A 23,707-nucleotide genomic window follows, 5' to 3' on the forward strand; every position below is an offset into this window, starting at 1 on the left:
CTATCACTCTCTGACTAGCTCTCTCTCTTTATCTAGCTCTCTCTCTATCACTTTCTCTCTAGCGCTCTCTAGCTCTCTCTCTGTCTAGCTCTCTATGTATCTATCGCTCTCTCTCTCTCTCTCTCTCTCTCTCTCTCTGGTGCATGCTGGGAGTTTGTGAGCGAGAGTGGCATGTGAGCGTGGTGTGAGAGTGAATGAACTTTTTTCTATCTTTATACAGATATATTTCTTTCTTTACAACTTGGAATTTCAGAGCACAGTCACTGGGTGAGCGTGTGATAGCATTATCAAGGAAGCGGTGTTATTAGTGGTTTTTTTGCTGCGGGATGTGTTTGATCTCATGGCGGGGTGTAGGGATGGCGGCTCACCTGAGCGGTGGAGCCCGGCCTCTCGCGCTCCGTCACGGGGTGCGGAGTGAGGTGAGCTCCGAGGTCTCGGTGGAGCAGGGTCTAATGGCGGTAGGGGAGTTTATTAAATGTGAAAACATTGTGGCGGCATCGAGAATGAGCAAGGCCGTGGTGGTGTTGGTGAAGGAGAGGGAACTCGTGCACCAGCTGACTGAAAACGGAATAAAGGTAAGTGGAGAGCTTTATTCCGTCACTCCGCCGGGGGCTACGACAGTTAAAGTCACGGTTTCGAATATTCCGCCGTTCATCCCTAATGAGGATATCGCGCGGGAGCTGTCTCGCTTCAGTAAAATAGTGAGCGGTGTGAGAACGGTTCCGTTAAACTGTAAAAACCCCGCGCTGAAGCACGTGACCTCTTTCAGGGGCACAGTGCTCATGTTTCTGAATGAACCCACGCTGGATATTTCATTCAGAGTATGGCATGAGGGAAAATCATACATGCTGTACGCCAACACTGGGAGCATGAGGTGCTTCGAATGCGGGGACATTGGGCACAAAAAGTTTGCGTGTCCACATAAGAAACAAGACGGAGAGGAAGCCGGGCCGAGCGGAGTCAGGGTGGAGAAGCAGGTTAATGTGAGCAGTGTAGAGCAGTCAGAGACTGCTGGAGGACAGGACACTGACCAAACCACGGCGGGGGGTAATGGACCTGATAGACCTGAGCAAACAAGGGAGGAACTAAGAGAGGGGTCAGATGAGCTGACTCCTGGAGGGAGAGGCCCAGAAGTAGAAAGAACTCAGGAATCTATAGTACAGGCACAAAAACGGAGCAGAGTAGGGGGGTCAGACAGCACCGGGGGTGCGGCAGTGGAAGGGGGGTCAGATAGCATGATGGGTGCATCAGTGGAGGGGGGGCAGACAGCACCAGGGGTGCAGCAGTGGAAGGGGGGTCAGACAGAAAATGAGGTACAGCAGTAGGGTGGGGGGAGGGTGGGGGGTCAGATAGTATGGGGGGTGTAGAAGGGGAGGGGGGGTCAGAAAACATGGATATAGCAGACAGTAGTGAGAAGTCAGTAAGTCTTCAAGCAGAGCAGGAGAAGGAAGTCGAAAAGGAGGAATTCCAGGATGACTACCTCTTCAGCAAGCATGAGGGGTGTAGCAGTGGAGGGGGGGGGGCAGACAGCATGGGGGGTGCAGCAGGGGGGGGGGACACCCTTTTCTAAAGCAATGTTCACTTTATAAAATACTAGTTCATGCATTCGTCACCTCTAGATTAGATTACTGTAATGCCATACTGTCTGGATGTTCCAGTAGGAATATAAATAAGCTCCAGTTAGTCCAGAATGCAGCTGCTAGAGTCCTAACTAGAACTAGAAGATACGACCATATCACACCGATCTTATCCACACTGCATTGGCTCCCAGTAAAATCTCACATTAACTATAAAATACTTTTATTAACCTATAAAGCACTAAACGGTCTCGCGCCACAATATCTGAGCGACCTTTTGGTTTTCTATGATCCGCCACGCCTACTTATGTCAAAAGATGCAGGCTATCTGACGGTACCTCGAATAGTGAAGGCTACAGCAGGGGGAAGAGCTTTCTCTTATAGAGCCCCACAGTTATGGAACAGTCTTCCTATTAGTGTTCGGGACTCAGACACAGTCTCAGTGTTTAAGTCTAGGCTTAAAACGTATTTGTTTACTCAAGCCTACCCTGACTAGATTCTGTTCTACTACTTCGCAGTCATAATTATCTTTTGTCTCCCTCTCTCCTTTCGCCGAGCCCCACACGAATTTATGGATTTACTAGAGATCCAGATCCTTTCTGCCTCTGGATGGAGCTCAAATCTTCTCTAATTCCACACTGCTGGGACTACGGCTGCTCCTAACGCCACACAGACTTCATATAAATCCATAATGAACTTTTTCACACTATCTGTTGTTACCCAGATGAGGACGGGTTCCCTTCTGAGTCGGGTTCCTCTCAAGGTTTCTTCCTCTTAAAACATCTTAGGGAGTTTTTCCTTGCCACCGTCGCCACTCAGTGGCTTGCTCAGTTGGGATAAATTCACACCTTTAATATCTGTATACCGTATTGATATTTTTATATATAAGGGTGGTTTTAAGTACTTGGGTGTTTATCAAGGCAGCACTGAGTTTTTAAATAAAAATTGGGAAGGTGTCTTTGAGAAGGTAAAGGGCAGGTTGAGCAGGTGGAAGTGGTTAGTCCCAAAAATGTCTTACAGGGAACGCACACTGGTCATCAACAAGCTGGCAGCATCAACCCTGTGGCACAAGCTGGCATGTGTGGATCCGCCACCAAACCTGCTCTCGAACATCCAGGCCCTGCTAGTGGACTTCTTCTGGGACAAACTACACTGGAGCCCTCAAAGTGTCCTTCACCTGCCCAAGGAGGAGGGGGGGCAGGGGCTGATCCATATAGGCAGAAGAACTCCGACTTTCTGACTCCAGTTCATCCAGAGACTCCTCACTGGACCTGAGAGGTTTGTATGGAGAGCAGCAGCTTATAGGCTGTTACACACAGTAGGAGGACTGGGATTAGACAGAACTTTGTTTTTAACGGACACAAAAATGTTAGACCTTGCTGGATTACCAGTTTTTTATAGTGGGCTTTTTAAAATATGGACTTTTTTTAAAAAACAAATCAAGGGGTGCAGAACACCACACTGGCTGCTGGAGGAATCCCTGGTGAATGGTGGGAGATTAGATATCTCTGGTGTGACCACCCCATCATTATCCAGAGTTCTGGTCTCATCGGGGATTGTGACACTCCGGCAGCTGGTGAACATCACAGGAACGGACCTGTCACGGGCTGAGGACTTAGCAGCGAGCCTGGGACTACGGTCGCTGCGTATTGTGAACAAGCTCCTACATCGCTGGAGGTCCACCCTAACGTCAGAGGAGCGTGCTCAGCTAATGGACAATGAAACAAGCAAGACTGGGCCTACAGAGGAAGAACCTTTTCCCCAGCTGGGCATCGCTCCAGATCTAGATGGGTGTGGTGGACCCCTCCTGGAGTTCAGAGGTGACATGAACATTGAGACAGTGTCCGGTAAGCTTCTGTACAAAGCCTGCGTGAAGGTTTTAAATAAGAAAAAGCTGAATGGGAGAGTGGACACCGCATGGCGAGCTGTACTGGGTTTTAATGATGATGTTAAACCGGAGTGGAGGGCACTTTACAAACCACTCTTAAACAAAACATTTTCTGACCTCCAATGGAGGATTTTACATGGAACTGTTTCTGTGAATTCTTTCATCTCCATTTTAAACCCTGAGGTCACACAGGAATGTCCGTTCTGTTCACAGAGAGAGACTGTTTTTCATGCGTTTATACATTGCTCCAGGTTGCAGCCATTGTTTGTGTTTCTAAAAAACAACCTGAGGTCATTTTATGTGGATTTTACTTTTCAGATTTTTATCTTTGGTTTTAAATACGTCAGAAAGAACAGGTTTAAATGTCAGCTGATCAATTTTATCTTTGGTCAGGCAAAAATGTCGATATACCTAAGCAGGAAAAACAAAGTGGCACAGAACACAGACTGTGATGCCATAAAAGTTCTCTCCAGACTGATCAAATCCCGGATTCTGATGGATTTGAACGTTTACAGTAGTATGGGAGACGTGGAGATGTTCAAGGCGGTGTGGTGCTGCGAGGAGGCTCTGTGTTCTGTAGTGGAGGGAGAACTTTGTTTTACACCTGCATTAGGCTGATAATGTTCTTAACGACTAGCCTTTTGTTGTGCTGATTTATTTTATTTACCGAATTTATTACCGATATATTTATGGGTTTTTTAATGCTCTCTAAATATTTATTTATTTTTATATTCTGCGGCAGTGAAGAGAAATGATGTAGACAAGGAGAATCACAGTGATGAAGCAAATGTGAAGTTAATGATTGATAATAGGGAGGCACTTGTATATGTGAATATGTACAAAAAGTTGTGTGAAGGAGGAAGAGCTGCAGCAATACAAATACCAACCAGTCTCTGCAGTACATCTTCTGTGCTATGAGTGTGTAATCAGTTATTGTACACTGTGGAGGAGCCAGTTACATTTACTCTTATTACATACATTACATACATGACACTATATAACCAGCTGTAGAATGATATCTTTATAATCTTTCACCTTTATGTTATTGTGTAGGAAATAAGGTGTGTGCATGTGTGTAGGAAATAAGGTGTGTGTGTTGGAGCACTTCCTCTTCAGTGCAGTATGAAAGTGATCACAGTTGAGACGTGATGTTTGAGCAGTAATTAGAGAAGAATAATTCTTCAGGCTTGTGTGTGAACAATATCAACATCATTCTTTATTATTTCTTTCCTATTTCGTGTGGAATCCGAGGTCACAAGGGAGAAGTCAGACCTCGGCACCCCACCCTCGGTTGGAGCAGAGTGGGGTCGTATCGCAGTAGTCAGGAACACGTAAGGAGCCGTTGTCCAGATTGTGAGAAGGTGCTGAAGCTCCACATGGACAATAGTCTAATCTGGTTTAGCAGCGTAGCAATAAAAGCTGACTCCTCCGCTGTGGCCCGTAAGTGACGAGTGTTTAGTGGGAAGGAAATCCATCAGAATTCCTCCTGTAAATAATCAGTGTTGGAAAACAAATCAGCATGTATCTGTGGAGTGTTTTATTCTAACGCTCGCTTCATTTCTGTACAGCTGCTTTGTGATCATCTCCATCGTTAAAAGCTCTATACAGACCACATGGAGCTGAACTGAATGATGGACAGCTGTGAATTTATTTTTATATCTCTCTCTCTATCTATCTCTCTCTCTCTCTCTCTCACGCACGCGCTCTCTCTCTCGTGCTCGCTCTCTCTATCTCTCTCGCCTTCTCTCTCTCTATCTCTCTCTATCTCTCCATCTCTCTCTCTATCCATCTCTATCTCTCTCTCTCTATCTCTTTATCTCTATCTCTCTCTCGCTCTCTCTCTATCTCTCTCTTTATCTCTATCTCTCCTGGTGCTCTCTATCTAGCTCTCTCTCTCTCTAGCTCTTTCTCTCTCGCTCTCTCTATCTAGCTCTCGCTCTCTCTATCTATCTATCTAGCGCTCTCTGTCTCTATCTAGCACTCTCTATCTCTCTCTCTATCTGTCTAGCTCTCTCTATCTATCTAGCTCACTCTCTCTATCTATCTATCTAGCTCTCTCTCTCTATCTAGCTCTCTATCTAGCTAGCTCTCTCTCTATCTAGCTCTCACTCTCATCTATCTGAATGAATGCCTTTTATTGTCACTATGCACATGTACCACACCGTGATACAGTATGTCAGCAGGCTCTCGACGGACGAGCGGTAGAAGGTCAGCAGCAGATCGGGGTCCAGATTGTACTTCCTGAGAACCCTCAGGAAGTGCAGCCGCGTTTGAGCCTTCTTGATAACCGCTGTGATGTTGTCCGTCCAGGAGATGTCTGCAGAGATAAGGACACCAAGAAACCGGAAGGTGTGGACCCTCTCCACACACTCACCATTGATGAAAAGGGGGGCCAGCTCAGTGTTGTGCTTCCTGAAGTCTACAACGAGCTCCTTGGTTTTCTTGGTGTTTTAGAGTCAGATTGTTTTTTGAACAGGCTGCCAAGTTCAGGACTTCCTCTCTGTAGGCTACCTCATCTCCCTTTGAGATGAGTCCGACCACCGTGGTGTCGTCAGCAAACTTGATAAGATTATTATTGTGGACTGGACTACAGTCGTAGGTGTAGAGACAGTACAGGAGGGGGCTCAGCACACAGCCCTGTGGAGAACCTGTGCTCAACGTGCGAGTGGAGGAGAGGTGGGGTCCGAGTCTCACTGTCTGGGACCGGTTGGTGAGAAAGTCCTTTATCCAGGCACATGTGAGGGGGGGGCAAGAGTGACCAATTTGGTGATGAGAATGTCCGGAATTATTGTATTAAAAGCCGAACTGTAATCCACAAAAAGCATCCGGACGTAGCTCTGCCGCTGCTCTAGATGTCTCAACACGGAGTGGACAGCTACGGCGATAGCATCCTCTGTGGATCTGTTTGCGCGATAAGCAAACTGATAAGGATCGAAGTCTGGGGGGAGGTAGTCCTTGATGTGCTGAAGAACCAATCTCTCGAAGCACTTCATGATAACTGGAGTGAGGGCCACAGGACGATGATCATTTAGGCTAGTGGTGGGCGACTTCTTTGGCACTGGGATGATTGTGGCTGATTTTAGGCAGGGCGGGATGACTGCTTGGGCCAGGGAGAGATTGAAGATTCTGGTAAAGATGTGGGCAAGCTGGTGGGCACACGATCTGAGCACCTTACCAGGTACTTCATCTGGGCCAGCTACCTTCCTGGGGTTCACTGCCAGAAACATCCGTCTAACATCGTGTTCCCTCACAGTAAGTAGAGTGGTGCAGGAACCAGGAGGGGATGGAGGCAGGGCTGGACTGGTACGGGGGCCAGATGAGGGTGGAGGTGAGGCTGGAGCAGATGAGTGCTGTTGTTGTGATGTTTCAAAGCGAGCAAAGAAGCAATTTAGCTCTTCTGCCAGCATCGCACTCAGGTCTCCTGTTGTCGCATCACGGCCTCTGTAGTTCGTGATGTCTTGTATGCCCTGCCACACCTCCCGTTTATTTTTGCTGGACAGGTGGGACTCTATGCTCCTCTTATGGACCGCCTTAGCTTCCTTAATACCGCCTTTCAGGTTGGCACGGGCAGCTCTGTACAGAGCTCTATTACCAGACCTGAAGGCAGCGTGCTTCCCGCGGGCTTTGAGTAGTGTGCGGACCTGGTTGGTCATCCATGGTTTCTGGTTTTGGAAAACCCGAATGTTTTTGTCCACAGTCACATTTCCGATACAGAACTTGATATAGTCCAGTACCGTTCCTGTTAATGTTTCTAGCTCCTGATGTTCAAACAAATCCCAGTCTGTCTTTCTGAAGCAGTCCTGTAGTTTGCAGAATGCATCGTCAGGCCAGGTGGTAACAGTCTTTATAGTGGTCTTGACCCTGCGTCTGAGGGGGTGTAGGCAGGGGAGAGCAGGAGGGAGAGATGGTCTGATTGGCCGAGGTGGGGGAGAGGTATGGCTCTATACGCATGCTTAATGTTGGAGTAAACATGATCCAGAGTGTTCGCCCCTCTAGTAAAACACTTAACATGTTGATAGAATTTCGGGAGTACAGTCTTCAAGTTCGCCTTATTAAAGTCTCCTGCAATTATGTGAACACCGTCAGGGTGTGCCAGCTGCTGTTCGTTTACGGTGTTCAACAGGAGAGAGAGCGCCATGTTCACATTGGCGTCGGGTGGAATATACACAGCCGTGATAATCGCTACTGTTCGCTCTCTCGGTAGAAAAAAGGGCTGACATCTTACAGACATGTACTCGAGGTCAGGGGAACAATGTTCATCTATCATTGTTCCGTTATTACACCAGTTCTCATGCACATACATACAGAGCCCCTCCCCCCGCTCTTACTGGAGTCCTCAGTCCTGTCCCAGCGAAGCATAGTACGACCTGCTAGCTGCATGCTAGCATCGGGTATCCTCGGATGAAGCCAGGTTTCAGTAATAATCAAAACACAGCAATCACGAACGTAGCGATTTCCAGCTAGTTGTAATTCCAAATCGTCGATTTTATGCACCAGGGATCTGGCATTGGAGAGAAACGGGCTCGGTAAAGGTGGCTTGTGTGGTTGTTTTTTTAGCCTTAACATAACATCGGACCTGCATCCCCGCTTCTGCTTCCTCTCCCTCCTCCGTCTGTGTCGCCTTCTGGACCCGACAACAATCCACGGAGAGCCCGGCAATCTCGCTATGTCGTCTGGGATGTTGTGCGTGTGATGAAACATTCTCGAAATAGGGATTCGGTGTTGGTCCCCAATATCCATAAGGTTCTGACTTGTTTAGCGAATGTTCGTAGAACTGATAATGCACAAACAAGTAATAAAGTAATCATACAAAAACAACAAAGAAGAGCACTGGAAAGGAGAGCCGTGAGCCGCAGCAACTGTGCACGCCGCCATCTATCTATACAGTATTATATAAAGTATTATATAAGTATAAACGTAGCTCATCAGTGCTTGTATGTTTTTGATAGCTGTTTTTATATTCTCTATATTTGTTTATATTCACACAATTTTATGCTTGCTATGTGGTTGTAGCATGCCATGTCATAAGAAGTTGATTGAGCTTGTGTTATAATGTGCATTTGATTTGATAATTAAAACACTTGTGTTGAGGTGCTCTGTGTCGTGTAGGCTATGATTCCATGTGATTTCATTCCCCCAGTTTAAGTGACTGAATAGGCTATTCATTTATTCTTTCATTAAGACATACATATCTGTATGGATTTATACGTACAGCAGTTATATTAATAAGATTCAAAGGTGTTTTACTGGCATGGAAACAGAGGTTTACTTCGCCAAGTGAGGTGTGAAATAAAAACAACAAAATGTACGTAAGCAGAAGAATTGTGATTTTGCTGTGAGAATAATATAAATAAATCAAATTTTGAAGTTAAAATACAAATGAGAACTATATATTGCAATATTTTTTTCTCTCTCTGTGTACAGAGAAAGTTCACCAAGACAAGCGAGTGGACAGAGCAGTTGGGGTGTGTAAGAAGGTGGTGGCTGCCTTCTCCTACTCCTGGAAGAAGCAACGGGACCTTGCAGCTGCTCAGGAGGAGTATCACTTGCCACAGCACAAGCTCAGCAGTGAAACCCCAACAAGATGGGGCTCCCGTCAACAAATGGTGAGGCGGGTTCTGGAGCAGAAAAGGGCCATCACAGACGTCCTCTCAAAAGACAAGAAGACCAGGTCGCTGGTTCCTACTTGGCAAGATGTGGACGTTTTAGAGTCTATAGATGCGGCTCTAAGCCCGCTCCTCGAATTCACCGATGCCTTGTCCGGTGAGTCCCATGTCAGTGTGTCATTCCTAAAACCAGTGATGCATCTCTTCAACACCTCCATCTTGAAGGAAGCAGAGGATGACACAGACCTCACCAGGACCGTATTTTAATCAATTAATAGTTCAGTATAAATTGAAATACAATGTTTATGTAATTATCCAATTGGCAATGATATTGATACAAACTTAGAAATAATCTTTCTTAGTACAGAAATCATCCTCCTTATCTGGTCATTATGTAATCTGGTACGATACTTTATCTAAAAGTGAAATATTCATTACATTTCTATTACAGTGCACGAGCGAGTTAAGCTCGTCTGATTCTAGTGTGTAGGTAATTAAAACGTGTCTCTTAGATCCATGTCGTGATCGAAATGGAAACGTGAAGTTATTAAAAGTATGTTTCACTGTTTTATAGACAGCTCGGTGATTATTTCTGATGATGAGATTCCCGAAACAACCGCTCACCACCTTTTGAATCTGAGCTCCACACGTAAGTCATAACATAAAATCCTGAATGTTTCATGCTGTAAAGTCTTTCACACGTGAATCTAACACTGTGTCATATTCAGAAGTCGAGGGAACGAGGGAACGACGTTCAACAAGACATCGGACTACAACAGATCTGTGCAGTGTGGCGTGAATTCTTCGAAGCAAAGACTGATTTATTGGAAAACTTTGGACAGATCGATTACACACTGGAGTCTGGTCGAGGTAGATTCCATCCCTTTACTGTACAGCACGCTTGAAAATGTGAAGAGACGTCTCTCGGTGAACATAAAGTTGATGAGAAAGTTGTACGATCGATACGGCGCAGAAACGACCGGAATGCAGTTCGGATATAGAGACTAAAACAAACAGAACCGAAAATCCTCCATCATCGCATGATTTCTTTTATGACGGAAAGCAGAGTTTTTCAAACGGTCCGTTATATCATGATTCGTACACACCCCTGAACCCATGTTTAACTGAAGCGATCAACCGGCTGAACGAAAGTTTCACTCCGTCACACCGAGTCGTCAGTGAGAGACCGAATCAGAGTCCGAATTACGTGCTATCAAACACATCGGTGACGCCAAACCATATATTTTCTGAATGAAATCAACGTCTGTTAGAGCTACAAAATAACCTGATCGAACAAAGAGAATCCATGCAGATAAATCCATGTTTAATAGACGCGGTGAATCAAATCAATGAAAATGTGTCATCATCTCCCGTTCAGAATATCGTCTCGACTCCAGAAAACGCTCAGGAACCTAGACCGTCATCTTCTCATGATATCACACACGAACTTAATCACAGTCTTATGAGGATAAATGACAGTCTGGTTAACTTAATCGAAAACCCTGCCGATATTGCACAACATTCGGAAAACGATAACGAGTACAACCGTCCAATGGAAAACACACACTCGCCCGACACCCAAGATTCCCAAATGGAAAACACACACTCGCCCGATACCCAAGATTCCCAAATGGAGAAAACACACTCGCCCGACACCCAAGATTCCCAAATGGAAAACACACACTCGCCCGATACCCAAGTAGAGCAAGAGGGTGATGGATTAGATCTTAATATCCGAGTTGAGCAAGAGGGTGATGGATTAGATCCTAATATCCGAGTTGAGCAAGAGGGTGATGGATTAGATCCTAATATTAGGATAATTCATGGGGAAAGGTTCAACAACACTGAGATTAGGAGAAGAGTGAATTCTCTTCTCTCGTGAACGTGGACAGCTTTGCAGATTTTTATCATTCTGTTTTAGAGATTTTAAACAGTGTGACTGAAATCGCTAACAATTGAATTTCTGCTGAGGATGTAGTCACCGCTGAAATTAGAGGTGATACGATCAATGTTTCATCACGCGTTCGATTACACGACAGCGTCATCGATTTACCTTCTCTGACCACGCTCGAAAATGCAGTTCAGAGTAAACGTGAAATTTTTACCCATAATCCCCTTGAAACAGTCGTACAGATCGTCCGACCACCGCGGGCCGCTGGAATTAGAAGGAAAATAGGCCATATATTCAAATCAGAATAAACATAACTGCGCTTACAGCTGCAACGTTTGTCACGACCCCGATTGTTAAACACCTTAAGAATGCTCCTAAACGTCCAGAGTGTCAGAGACTGTGTAGCTCACGTTACTGTTTCGAGAGGCATAAAGCAAAGATTCAGTCGCGCAAAGGCGAATATTCTACGTGAGAAACGGGATTCTACTGCGGTAAATGTAAACGCGTGACACGGGATAAACCTTCTAATCGTGAGGATCACGTATGTGCCCATCCAAAATGCAGACTCCGTGACCAAAAACTCGACGAGGAGATCGAGCATAGATGTTTTATACAGAGGGCAGGAAAGAAAGCGATAATACGGATGAGGTGTTTTACGATTTCGAGACTAGGCAGGAAACAGGAACTCCTGTAGCTCATTTCAAATGCTGTATTGATTTTGAGGGAGGGGAGTGGGTGGCTGAAGGGGATGATCGCGTCAGTGCCTTCTTTAAGAAGTTTCGGTGTAATACATACCACGGTTACACGTTTATCGCTCATAACGCTAGAGGGTCCGATTCGTACCTTTTGTTAAACCATTTAGTGAAAGAAGGAACCGCACCCGAAATCATAGCGCAAGGCGGTAAAATTTTGTGCTTCATCGATACCGCGTTTCGTCAGTCCTACACTGATAGTCTATCGTTCTTACCCATGAAGCTGAGCAGCATCCCGAAAGCCGTGGGGTTTTCGGAAAGCAAGAAAGGCTATCTTCCCCATTTCTGGAACGCCGTAGAACATCAGGATGACGTAGGGCCGTATCCTGACCCTAAGTTTTACGGTGTAGATGGCGTGATGCCTAAGGATAGAGAAGAATTCTTTAAGTGGTACAGAACGGTTTCTGAAGTCTTTGATTTCAGGAAAGAGACGGCGGAATACCGTGTGAACGACGGAGAGATTTTGAGAAAGGGATGTACAGCTTTCAGACAAGAAATTCTGGATAGTACAAAGGTCGATCCTTTTAAATGCATAACGATCGCGTCTGTGTGCATGAAAATCTTTAGATCCAAGTTCCTGCGTAAAGACACTTCAGCTTTTCCGCCGCTTGATAATTACATCACCGCTCAGAAATCTCTCAACGCCTTCCATACAATGGCTGGAATACGTTTCTAAAACGCAAAACCTACCCGTTCGCCACGCGCTGAACGAAGGTGAAGTCAGGTGCGGTACCTGTGACGTAGATGGTTACTGTGAGGAGGGGAAAACCGTAAGGTTTCTGAGTTTCTTGGATGTTTTTATCACGGCTGTGAAAAGTGTTTTCCCTTAATGACCCCGCATCCTCTTACCGAATCAAACGCAACCTTCGGAGACATCCGTCAGAAATCGATGGAGAGAATTAAGAATTTGCAGGTCGCTCTGATGTGGGAACACGAGCGGAATGAAATGAAGAAAAACGACAACCGCGTGCTAAACTTTCTAAAAGACTTTGACTTTCCAGAGCGTTTAAACCCGCGAGATGCTCTGTACGGCGGTCGAACAAACGCGTTACATTCGCATTATGTAGCTCAGCCCGGTGAGAGAATCGATTATTTCCACTTTACCTCTCTTTACCCGTACGTAAGTAAGACAAAGACGAGACGTGCCCGATCGATCACCCCGTCATCATTTATCGTGACTCTCGACCTCTGAAATATGACTTCGGTATCATTGGAGCGAAGGTATTACCACCTCGGGGTCTGTGGGCACCTGTCCTAAAACCGGTCCTAAAACCTACGGTTACAAAACCGTAAAAGGAAAAACAGCCATGAAAGCTAAAGGCATTACTTTAAATTGTTGTTGATGCGCCCGCAAATCTCATCCTGAGCATATGTGAACTAGCTTTAAACGTGCTCAGGGGAAACACACCGCTGACGACAAAACAGTACCGGGTTTTAAAAAAACTAAACAAATTGATCAAACTATTTGCGGATGAAAGAGTGTCGGTAGAAAGAAAAAGGAAAGTTTTTAATCAATCCGGAGGATTTCTTCTGCCTTTGCTCAGTGCAGCCATTCCTTTTATACGCAGCTTAACCGCATCCCGCAACAATGAACATGGAGACCGCGGAGAAAATGTATTTACTCCCTCAACATCAGATCGATAAACTTAAACATCGCCGCAGAGGAGGAAACCATGAGAGAGACTGTGGAAAACAACTTGGACGATGCGATACGAGGTATTCTATCGAGGACTGATCTGAACGGATACGATAAGGCGGAACTCTACGCGTCGGTGCTGCAAAATGATTAAACTTGGTTAAAGTAGGAGAGCAGGAAACCGCTCAACTGACCCTGTCTCTACCCGAAATACCGGAAAGCGAAACGGAAGCAGCGGTGACCCAACCGCCCAAAGACGAGATCGTGCAAGAGGTGCTCGCTAACATTTCTGCGAGAAACAAAAGAAACGCTCCGTACGTTATGGAGAAACTTTTAAAAGCCGGGGCTGCGTGGAACGATCGCGGTGAATCTATTTTTAAAGGAAACACTATCAAAGGATCTCGCACGGATCTGCTGAAAAATCTCACGTAAATCTTATTTACTCTAGGGTACATGTTTTTAACAAAAGACACGACAGCGTTATCATTTCTGTTTAAATCTTCACTACACAGAGACATAATACGGTTAAAGGAATAACCTCTAGCTTCGTGACAGAAAAAACACACAGCGTTGCCCGCAGCAAACCGACGTAAAGTTTTGAACTTGTACAGGGTTATATTTTATCTTGCAACAGTTCTTTGTCAAAAAATAACGAATGGATGGAGGAAAGAGTTCGTAGTCTGGAGGGTTTCCGTACGAGTCAAAACATTCTCCTGTGTTTTCGTCATTAAGGCGTAACGCTAGCCGGCGCTCGCCCGGCATGTGTCTCGGATGCGTGTTTACGATGAAAAAGCGGGAAACTTTCTCAGAGTACTCGTAGCTAGCTCGTCACAGGCCATCACGCCGTGAAATATTTGATCTATTTCAGGACAACTTCTCATAACCTCAGTTAGTGCCTTCTTTTTCAACCTCTCCAGGAAGGTGAAACCACAAAACCAGATGCTGTACCTCAGACGAGCGGATGGAGCTACAACAAAAGAGGCGGCTGAAATGAGGAGAGAAGCCACGGTCTTTTACACCGACCTCTACAGCGCTGAGACCTGCGACCCATCCTGCAGGGAGGAGCTGTTCAGGGAGCTGCCCAAACTGACTCTAAAACTGAAACTGAACTCCTAGGTGCAGACCTGCTGGACGTCTTCAAGTGTTCGTTCACCACAGGGTTTTTATCGTACGAGCCGCTGAAGGCATCGTCGTCTACCGTCCCGAAGATAATGGTTTTAGGTAAGGGGCCGGGGAAAAGGTCTTCAGACAGACTCTTTCGATCGGACACTCGGCCGTGGCGCTGAGAAGAGCTTGTCCGTGACCGATTTTTACAGACGGTGAGACAGTTACTTTCTTCACAAAAAGACAAGCGTCGAGTATTTTCAGAGTTGTAGAAAACGGGGTTGAATTCACAAGACATGTTGCTGGTTGATGATCAGAATACTTTGACTCGATACGTATTCAGACTCATTGATATAGCGTGTGGGAGGAGTCTTGGGGAGGTGGAGTTTCTGATCAAGAGTAGTATATTGACGATCTCAGAAGAAGACATCTTCTAGCCGTACTTTTATTTGCATCGTTTCTTTGTCTCTTCCAGTTTTTTGGAATAATTCATCGATTTGACGGAAATAGCGTTGCAGATCGTGCCAGCTGGTTCGGTCATACCGCACTTCACAATTCTCTTTGTTATCAGGGGCGTCGTCACCGGTTAATACAGCAGCACAGTGCAGTGAAGCCTGCTTCTTGGAGAAATTTGTTGCTCTGATACAGTATTTGCATTGAAGAGACGTACAGTTCCATTTACGTCTGTACGCATCCGGGGAAAAGAAGCCAGTTGTCCATCATCCATTTCTGCCTGTGAAATTTGAAGGGCTTTTCTCTTGTCTTCCTCTTTCAATTTCAGAAACCACAGCGCTTCCACCAAACCACTGAAGACATCCAGCTGCAGTGCAGAGGTCTTCCGTTATCCGTGGCTCCTTCAGGAGAGAAGTGCACAAACAAATGGGATGACATGTTGGAACCGTCAACAATCCCTTGTGTTTTATTCAGGATGTAGCAAGAATAATAAAGTTTTGAAATTCTGTTTCTCATGTGCCCGTATTTGAGACAAAAACCCTGTCGTTAACTTTAATATCCTGTTTTTCAAGTGGCACCGGCACATCAATGAGAGCATGTTTCCTGTGACAAATTAACTGAAAGGTAGTTTATAGACAGATGAACAGAGAGAAGTGTGAGAGAGAGAGAGAGAGAGAGAGAGAGAGAGAGAGAGATACACCTTTCAATGGCAATAGAATATGGCAGTTCTCCAACAGAATAAAGTACCATTTTTTTTGTGAGGGGAAAATCAGATGCATATGGAGAAAAAGCGATGTTAATAGTTCAACAAACAGAATCAAGTCCTAATTATATTTTGAAACAAAGACTCACAGCTGTGAAATCAAAGGGTGCCTCAAAGACCATGTACAGAGCATACTGAAATCCCCCCAGCCCTTCCAAAACATTCAGTCAAGTTCAGTTCAAAATCCAGACAAAAGTCAAAGGGAAGCACTGACCCAGAACTTGTGTTCCCTTACCCAGTCATGACCGGGGAAGCACTTCACGTGACCGGTATCTGAAGTCTGTGCTTAATCACGCCTATTTATAGGCCTGCTGTGGTCACGTGACCATAAAGACTGCACTTGTGAATCATGCTATCAGCCTCGGTGTCTTCAGTGAAAGACCGCGTGTCGGACTGTTCATGTGAGCGCTCCGAAAAACGCTTCACTTCCGCCCTATTTTTCAACAACAAAAAAATCTCAACTTTTCTGTCCCTTTAAATAAAAAGAAAAGTATGAGTCAGAGAGAGTTCAGGAATTGTTACTTCTTTCTCTTACGAGGGGAACCAGTGCATCATTTTTATGAGAGTGGACATTGCTGCCCATCGCTAGCTAGCTCTCTGCGCATGCTAGTTATCTAGCTAACTATATCTGCGCATGCGCGGTGTTGGAGTGGGCGTGGTGTGTAGAGCGCGTGAGAGCCGTTTGGCTCTCACTTGTCAAAGTTTTTTGCGAGTTTTTTTTTTTTTTTTTCATTTTCTTTCATTAATTTATTGAAGCTCTAGTTATTGAGTTATCGTGGTTTGTGAAAGTTAAGAGTGGGTGAAGGTGAGCGGGACGCCATGGCCTCCGAGGCCGGAGGGGAGACGCTGTCTCTCCGCCATGGCGTCAGGTGTGTACCGGGGAATGGAGAACAGGTGGAGGAGGTTCTGCTGGCGGTGGGAGAGCAGGTCGGGTGTGAGAACATCTACTCCGCCTCCCGAATGAACAAAGCGGTGGTGATCTTCCTAAAAAAATAAATATTCGCCAACACACTGTGTGAAAGTGGAATATGGCTGAAAGGTGTCATGCTACACGTTACCCCTCTTTCTGCCCCTGCGACACGGGTCGTTATTTCTAACGTAGCGCTCTCTCTATCTATCTATCTATCTAGCTCTCTCTCTCTCTATCTATCTAGCTCTCTATCTGTCTATCATCTATCTATCTATCTCTCTCTCTCTAGCGCTCTCTCTCTATCTAGCTCGCTTTCTCTCTCTCTATCTATCTATCTATCTATCTATCTATCTAGCTCTCTCTCTATCTAGCTCTCTCTATCTAGCTGTAAGAACTCCGCGGTGAAACACGTCCTGTCTTTCCGGAGACAGGTTTATGTGTTTATCAACAACCGAGAACAAGCACTGGATATCAACTTCAAGTGTAAACATGGTGACAGCAGCTACACCGTCTTCGCCACCACCGAACGCCTGAACGCCATATACTTCGGGTGTGGGGAGATCGGGCATAAACGGCTGAGCTGCCCACGCAGAGCGGTGCAGCCGGGGAGCTCCGGGGGAGACACGGGCGGGGTACAGCAGCAGCAGCGCGGAGACAGCCAGCAGGGGGACACCGGAGAACAGGAGCCTGGGGCAGAGAGGGGTAACGACACACCGAGGAACACACCACTGAAATAATCACAGCACCCAGGGATAACACACACACACCCGCGCCCATACCAGCAGTAACACCGACACCCGCGCCCGTACCAGCAGTAACACCGACACCCGCGCCCGTACCAGCAGTAACACCGACACCCGCGCCCGTACCAGCAGTAACACCGACACCCGCGCCCGTACCAGCAGTAACACCGACACCCGCGCCCGTACCAGCAGTAACACCGACACCCGCGCCCGTACCAGCAGTAACACCGACACCCGCGCCCGTACCAGCGGTAACACCGACACCACAGACAGTTTTCACTTCAAGCCCTACACCGCTATCACCGGTGGAGACAGTGACCCCACACAACCGCAGCAGAAGAAGCTACAGGACAAGAACATTGAGAAGAATAAAACTAAACCGGAAATAATAAGGGAGGAGAGGGACAAGGTGGGGGAATCGTCTGAAAAGCACAGCGTAATGTTGAGATGTTGGAGGACTTGGGCCCAGAGTGCAGTGAAGGAGCGGCAGGAGAGGAACCGCCACAGACATGGAGGAGGAAAGAGTCACCCCAGAACAACCAGGTACTTTCAGCCGTCCAGAGCAACCTGAAGAGCTTTACACCGAAGAGCAGATCAACCGATTTCTACAACTGACGAAAGGAAAACGGAACATCTTACTGACTAAGTTCTTCCCGGACAGGAGGATTTTCATTAAATCTGTACAACACACCATGGGCGTGATGTCGCCAAGGAGACGCTACAGATTGAGGAAATGGGCAGCAATCGCAAGAGAGGAGTTGATGTGTTCTTGGAATGCATTCGCATATACTGACGATATACTGTTTTGACAATGTGTTTTTTTTTGGTGGGGTGGTTTCTGGGGGGGGGGGGTCCTGTGGGGGTTGTTTTTTTCTTCTTTTTTTTTCCCTTCCCTTCTTCCCTTTCTTTTCCTTCTTTCTCTTTTTTAAAATGGGAAAAATGATTTTCAGAAGTGTAGATATGTAAATATACTAAAAATTGAACCTAATAAAGGTGTTTTAAAAGTCAAAAGTCTCTCTCTAGCTCGCTCTCTCTCTCTCTAGCTCTCTCTCTCTCTCTCTCTCTCTCTCTAGCTCGCTCTCTCTCTCTCTCTAGCTCGCTCTCTCTCTTTAGCTCTCTTTCTCTCTCTAGCTCGCTCTCACTCTCTCTCTCTCTAGCTCGCTCTCTCTCTATCTCGCTCTCTATCTCGCTCTCTCTCTCTATCTCGCGCTCTCTCTCTCTCTCTCGCTCTCTCTCTCTCTCTAGCTCGCTCTCTCTCTCTCTAGCTCGCTCTCACTCTCTCTCTCTCTAGCTCTCTCTCTCTCTCTAGCTCTCTCTCTCTCTTTAGCTCTCTTTCTCTCTCTATCTCGCTCTCTCTCTCTATCTCGCGCTCTCTCTCTATCTCTCTCTCTCTCTCTCTCTCTAGCTCGCTCTCTCTCTCTCTAGCTCTCTCTCTCTCTCTCTAGCTCTCTCTCTTTCTCTCTCTAGCTCGCTCTCTCTCTCTCTCTAGCTCGCTTTCTCTCTCTCTAGCTCTCTCTCGCTCGCTCTCTCTCTCTCTCTCTCTCTCTCTCTCTCTCTCTCTCTCTCTAGCTCGTGTTGTGGATAAAAATGACATGAAATAAACACGAGGGAGATTGAGTATGAGTAAAAATGTAATTTTATTGGTAATTCACAGGACGGGTGGGTGCGTAGTCTGGAGGAGAGTAAGAGGGGGAGGAAAATGGGGTGCGTCCGGGGGACATGGGGAAATCAGGGTGGGTGAAGTGAGCGGACCACTGAGAGTCGGGCGGACTGGTAGGTGAGAAGAGGGACGGATGGTCGGGGCCCGGATCAGAGAAGACAACATCATCATCCTCGGATTGGAAGCTAGAGGGGGGTTCTGGTTCTGACTGTGTAGAAGCGTCAACACGCACGTTCGTGGGGCAGATTCTGTACCGAAGAAGAGGGGGGAACCCCGGATCTCTATTCTTAGGGGGGGTGCTGCGAAGATAGTTAAGTAGCATCATGATATCAGCCGTGAGATGCACAAGCTGGTAATGAGTGTCCAGATCCAGGTCCAGGTCCAGTAACTGAGAGAGAAGGGACTGACGACGGGCACCGGCACCTAGACATACAGAAGCGGTTTTAGTCAGAGGTGGATAAATTGGTAAAACACTTTAAAAGATCTTTATGGGTTATTAGTCAAAAAGTCGAAAGAAGTGTACGAGCTGAGGAGTGCTAAAACACACACACACACACACACACACACACACACACACGCTCGTACAGTCAAGGGCGGGCAAGTAGACACAACATACACACACACTCTCTCTTTCTCATACACACACATGAATAACTTTAATAATATCTTATAGTAATAGAGAAACTCTATAAAAAACAGAATAGTAGGATATGCAGGACAGTAGAACTGTAATGATATTAAGAAGTTGGAAGTACAGTAAACCGCTTTTCAAGTAGTATAAATATATATAAAATAAGAAATGGTGCAAATATGAAAATAAATTATAAACGAGAAATACAGGAAAAATAGAAAAATATAACTTACTCATGATTCAGATGGTGAAGATTCTCGTCTCGCAAGGAAGGCCTTAATTTTTAGAGAACCATGAAGAGAGCCGGTTATAAGGGTGGCTGGGTCAAACTGCCCCCCCTCGAGATAACGATAAGACCAAGGTCCCTCTAGGTTGTTTAGTCTTGTCCGCGGTCTACTCTCTGGGTAAATGAAAATGCTGGTTTCTGATGCCCTAAGGTAACTGAAAATTCTGGTTTCTGATGCCCTAGGTAACTGAAAATTCTGGTTTCTGATCCTCTGAGTAACTAGAAACTCTGGGTTTTTATTTTCTGGGTTATTAGAAATGCCTGGGTTCTGATTTTATGTGTAAATTAAAACCCCTGGTTTCAATTCTGTGTGTAAGTGAAATAGCCCTTTTCTGGAACATAAGAGTAAGGTAAATGAGCTCTTTTCTAACCCTATTGGTAGTGAGATCATAGTCTTCTTGAAACATATGGGTTATCTAGTGTGTAAGTACAGTATAAATACTGGAGCTTAAGCTCAGGGTAGGGGGATCACTTCTGAGAATTCTCATCGGTGTGGATCTCGTGTGGTGGAATGGAACAATAAAGCTGGACCCTTGCTTCTTCTCACTCACGGCTGGTGTATTTTTTCTATCTCCAACTGGTCTCAGAGGTAGATGTGAGTATTGGCTTCTAAGTTGAGTTTTAAATGTTTTTGGGTAATAGGCTAAATTTGAGCCAACAGTTCCTATCTAATTATGAAGACGACTTTGTTTTGATTTTGCCACTTGTGTGTGTGGTCTTTGTTTAGTGTTCCCCACCTTTTTTCTCCTGTACTGTACTAAGTTCTGTCCAATCAGTAGTAAGTCCACCTAGTGGCAGGGTAGAAAAGCATTTAATTCAATTTTATTTGTATGACACTCTTTACAATAGATGTTTCAAAGCTGCTCTACAAAAATATCAACAGGGTATACAGATATTAAAAGTGTGAATTTATCCCAACTGAGCAAGCTGGTGGCGAGGAAAAACTCCCTAAGATGTTAAGAGGAAGAAACCTTGAGAGGAACCCGACTCCGAAGGGAACCCGTCCTCATCTGGGTAACAGCAGATAGTGTGAAAAAGTTCATTATGGATTCATATGAAGTCTGTTTGGCGTTAGGAGCAGCCGTAGTCCCAGCAGTCTGGAATTGGAGTAGGTGAGCGCTCCATCCAGAGGTAGGACATCTGAAATGTATCAGGAAGGTCTGGAGAGCAGAAAGGATCAGGATCTCTAGTATCTCCATGAAGTCGTGTGTGGCTCGACAGAACTAGAGAGAAAGAGAGGGAGAAAAGATTGGGACTGTGCTTAGCGTAACAAAGTCTAGTCAGGGTTGGCTTGAGTAAACAAATACGTTTTAAACCTGGACTTAAACACCGAGACTGTGTCTGAGTCCCGAACACTAACAGGAAGACTGTTCCATAACTGCAGATCTGTCATGTCTGCTTTCTGCTGGGCAGCACTGCGAGCAATGCTACGGGCAATACGGCTGGATTCCCCTTCTGAAGGATCAGTGCTAAATAAAAAAAAATATTTCACATGGATTCATATGTTTACAAATTGTGGATTCTATTAATTGTGTCGACAAGTATAAAACACGCTTACCTCGACTGACCAGCCAGCAAATCCAGGAGCTGACTAGCCCTCACTGCGTTGTCCGCCTGCTTCATGCGGTAATGTTTCATTTTCACTTAGGGGTGTACTCACTTTTGTTGCCAGCGGTTTAGACATTAATGTCTGTGTGTGAGTTATTTTGAGGGGACAGCAAATTTACACTGTTACACAAGCTGTACACTCACTACTTTACATTGTAGCACAGTGTCATTTCCTCAGTGTTGTCACATGAAAAGCTATCATCAAATATTTACACAAATGTGAGGGGTGCACTCACTTTTGTGAGATACTGTATATAGGATGAGAATGCCGTCCACTTGTTACTCATTCTTTTTCAGCAGAAGGGCTGTCCATCGTCACTGAAGACTTTTGAGTTTGTTCCTCATATAGAAGACACTTCACTCTGTTTTGTTCATATTCTTATTCTGCTCCTGCATTTGCTTGATTTTTTTGCTTGGTGATTATAACATCGTGTCCTTAACTGCATTTTGTGTTACTGGTGTTTTCTTCCTTGTTTCCTTAGTCGTGTTTTTCAACATTGTCCTTCCTGCATCTTCCTGATAGATCTGCTTTACTGAGTAATGGATCCCATTCCGTAAGTGAAGATACATTTTCATTAGTCTACTTGCAACTGTAGAAAATATTGACTCTAAAAGTCCTCCCTTCTATGTACTTTTTAATTAAAACCCTTTTAATGTGTACTAAGGCTTGGAAAAACTTTTCTCTGATTAAGATTTAAATGAAGTGTCTTTCTATTTCCAGTAAATTCAAAAGGAACTACCTTCTCTGTCCTGTCTGCAAGAAGACCTGGGACTGCCTGTCAGTGCATCTGCACAGAGTCTGCATGAAGACCGATCCTGAAGAAGCCATTGAAGCAGTAGTGGAGAGGGCGACGGCGGAAATGCGTGTGCTTCTGGCAAAAGGCAGGGTGATTAATTACGACCGGCCGGGTCAGATTTTGGGCTCTGCTGACCCAATGAGCAGGTTGGTGGAAAATCTTTTCAGTCCTTTTGAAAACTTCTGGTCTCCTTCTGTCTGAAATGTATTTACAGGCAATCTAAACCTTGTATCTAAACCTTGCCTTCTTGGTTTTTGAAAGGCTGATTGAGGAACTGGAGAGTCGCTTTTTGGTGGTGACCGATGTGCCCCCACCACTACCTACTACCACTGCAAGGGCAGAGCCTTCCTCCTCCAGAGCCACACAGCCAACAGAGTTGGACAGTGAACAGTCAGAGAGCTCCTGTCAGCGGTGGAAGAGCAGTTTTGAGACCTTTCAATGGTGAGAATCTCAGTTTTAATAGCTTTACTGATTGCGTTTTTGAATAATTGTCAGACATATGCAGTTTTATAACCAAACACTTTCCTCATTGCAGTAACCCTGGTGTGCAGTGGGCCAACCCGGTAAGAAAGCTGATGGCAGAGAAGGGGCTTTACAAGAAGCACTCTATCGACCATGCATTGCTGAAGAATTTTTCGTCATTTTTGTGGAAAGACCTTCAAAACCCTAAACAGGAGGTGAGTACTACCATAAAAACATTTTAGAGTTGATTAAAAGTTTGATATCCAAGAACAATATTTTCACAATGCAAACTAGTCATGATGACAAGGTCATCTAACGTGTCCTTTTTTCCAGGTTGAAAACGTTGCACGTTTTCTGTGTTACATGGACCCACGGGCTCCGTCCCTGGAATTTGTCAGAGACAGAGAGAAGACGCAGCAGTTTCTCAGGGAGCTGACTGATGTGGGGCTTTCAAAGCAGCTCAACTTATCTACAGGAAAAACCTGAAAAGGTTGGTAGAATTTGGTGTTTTCTTTTTCATATTAAAACTTGCACACACAAGAACTTAATTGTGCTTGAATACATGTACATACTTCTTACATGTGCTTTCCATACAGATTCCTCACCTACCAGACCATCAACACCAACCTGAGGCATGATGACAAGGACCTGCATACAGACTGTAGGGAGTTCATAGACTACCTCGGACTGCTGCAGAAGAGCTGCAGTGAGAAGGTCAGCGAGGAGATTACCCAAAAAAGGCAAGTTTATTTTTGCACCCATTTGACTGATTTACACCACATATATGTGAGCACTGTGACAAATAATATTATGATGTGTTAATGTTTGCTCTTTTTCACAGGCACGAGAGGTTGACAGCAGATGGAGAACTGACAACGCATGACTGCACAGCTGTGCTCAGGGCCACGTGTGTGCGGCCACGACTCTGGTCCTGCATCAG

At 45.5% G+C, this 23,707-nt stretch overlaps 2 protein-coding genes and 1 long non-coding RNA gene across 3 annotated transcripts in view; 2 read left to right on the forward strand and 1 right to left on the reverse strand.

The window, feature by feature from the left end:
• LOC128629044 (E3 ubiquitin-protein ligase TRIM35) overlaps positions 1–23,707 on the reverse strand; it is a 328,938-nt gene that overhangs the window by 295,178 nt on the left and 10,053 nt on the right. The gene's annotated exons all lie outside the window — the stretch shown is intronic.
• LOC124627483 (uncharacterized) lies at positions 5,608–9,720 on the forward strand. The gene is made up of 3 exons (XR_008393373.1): positions 5,608–5,814; positions 8,890–9,228; positions 9,646–9,720. It is a non-coding gene; the product is annotated as an uncharacterized LOC124627483 (long non-coding RNA).
• Positions 17,139–23,705, forward strand: LOC128629034 (uncharacterized). The gene is made up of 7 exons (XM_053675127.1): positions 17,139–17,866; positions 21,991–22,062; positions 22,230–22,451; positions 22,567–22,746; positions 22,841–22,982; positions 23,101–23,257; positions 23,364–23,705. The coding sequence occupies exons 2-6, from the start codon at positions 22,049–22,051 to the stop codon at positions 23,251–23,253; spliced, it is 711 nt and encodes a 236-aa protein (XP_053531102.1). The 5' UTR covers positions 17,139–17,866; positions 21,991–22,048; the 3' UTR covers positions 23,254–23,257; positions 23,364–23,705.

The sequence above is a fragment of the Ictalurus punctatus genome, chromosome 24 (assembly GCF_001660625.3).
Source record: "Ictalurus punctatus breed USDA103 chromosome 24, Coco_2.0, whole genome shotgun sequence".
Taxonomy (NCBI): domain Eukaryota; kingdom Metazoa; phylum Chordata; class Actinopteri; order Siluriformes; family Ictaluridae; genus Ictalurus; species Ictalurus punctatus.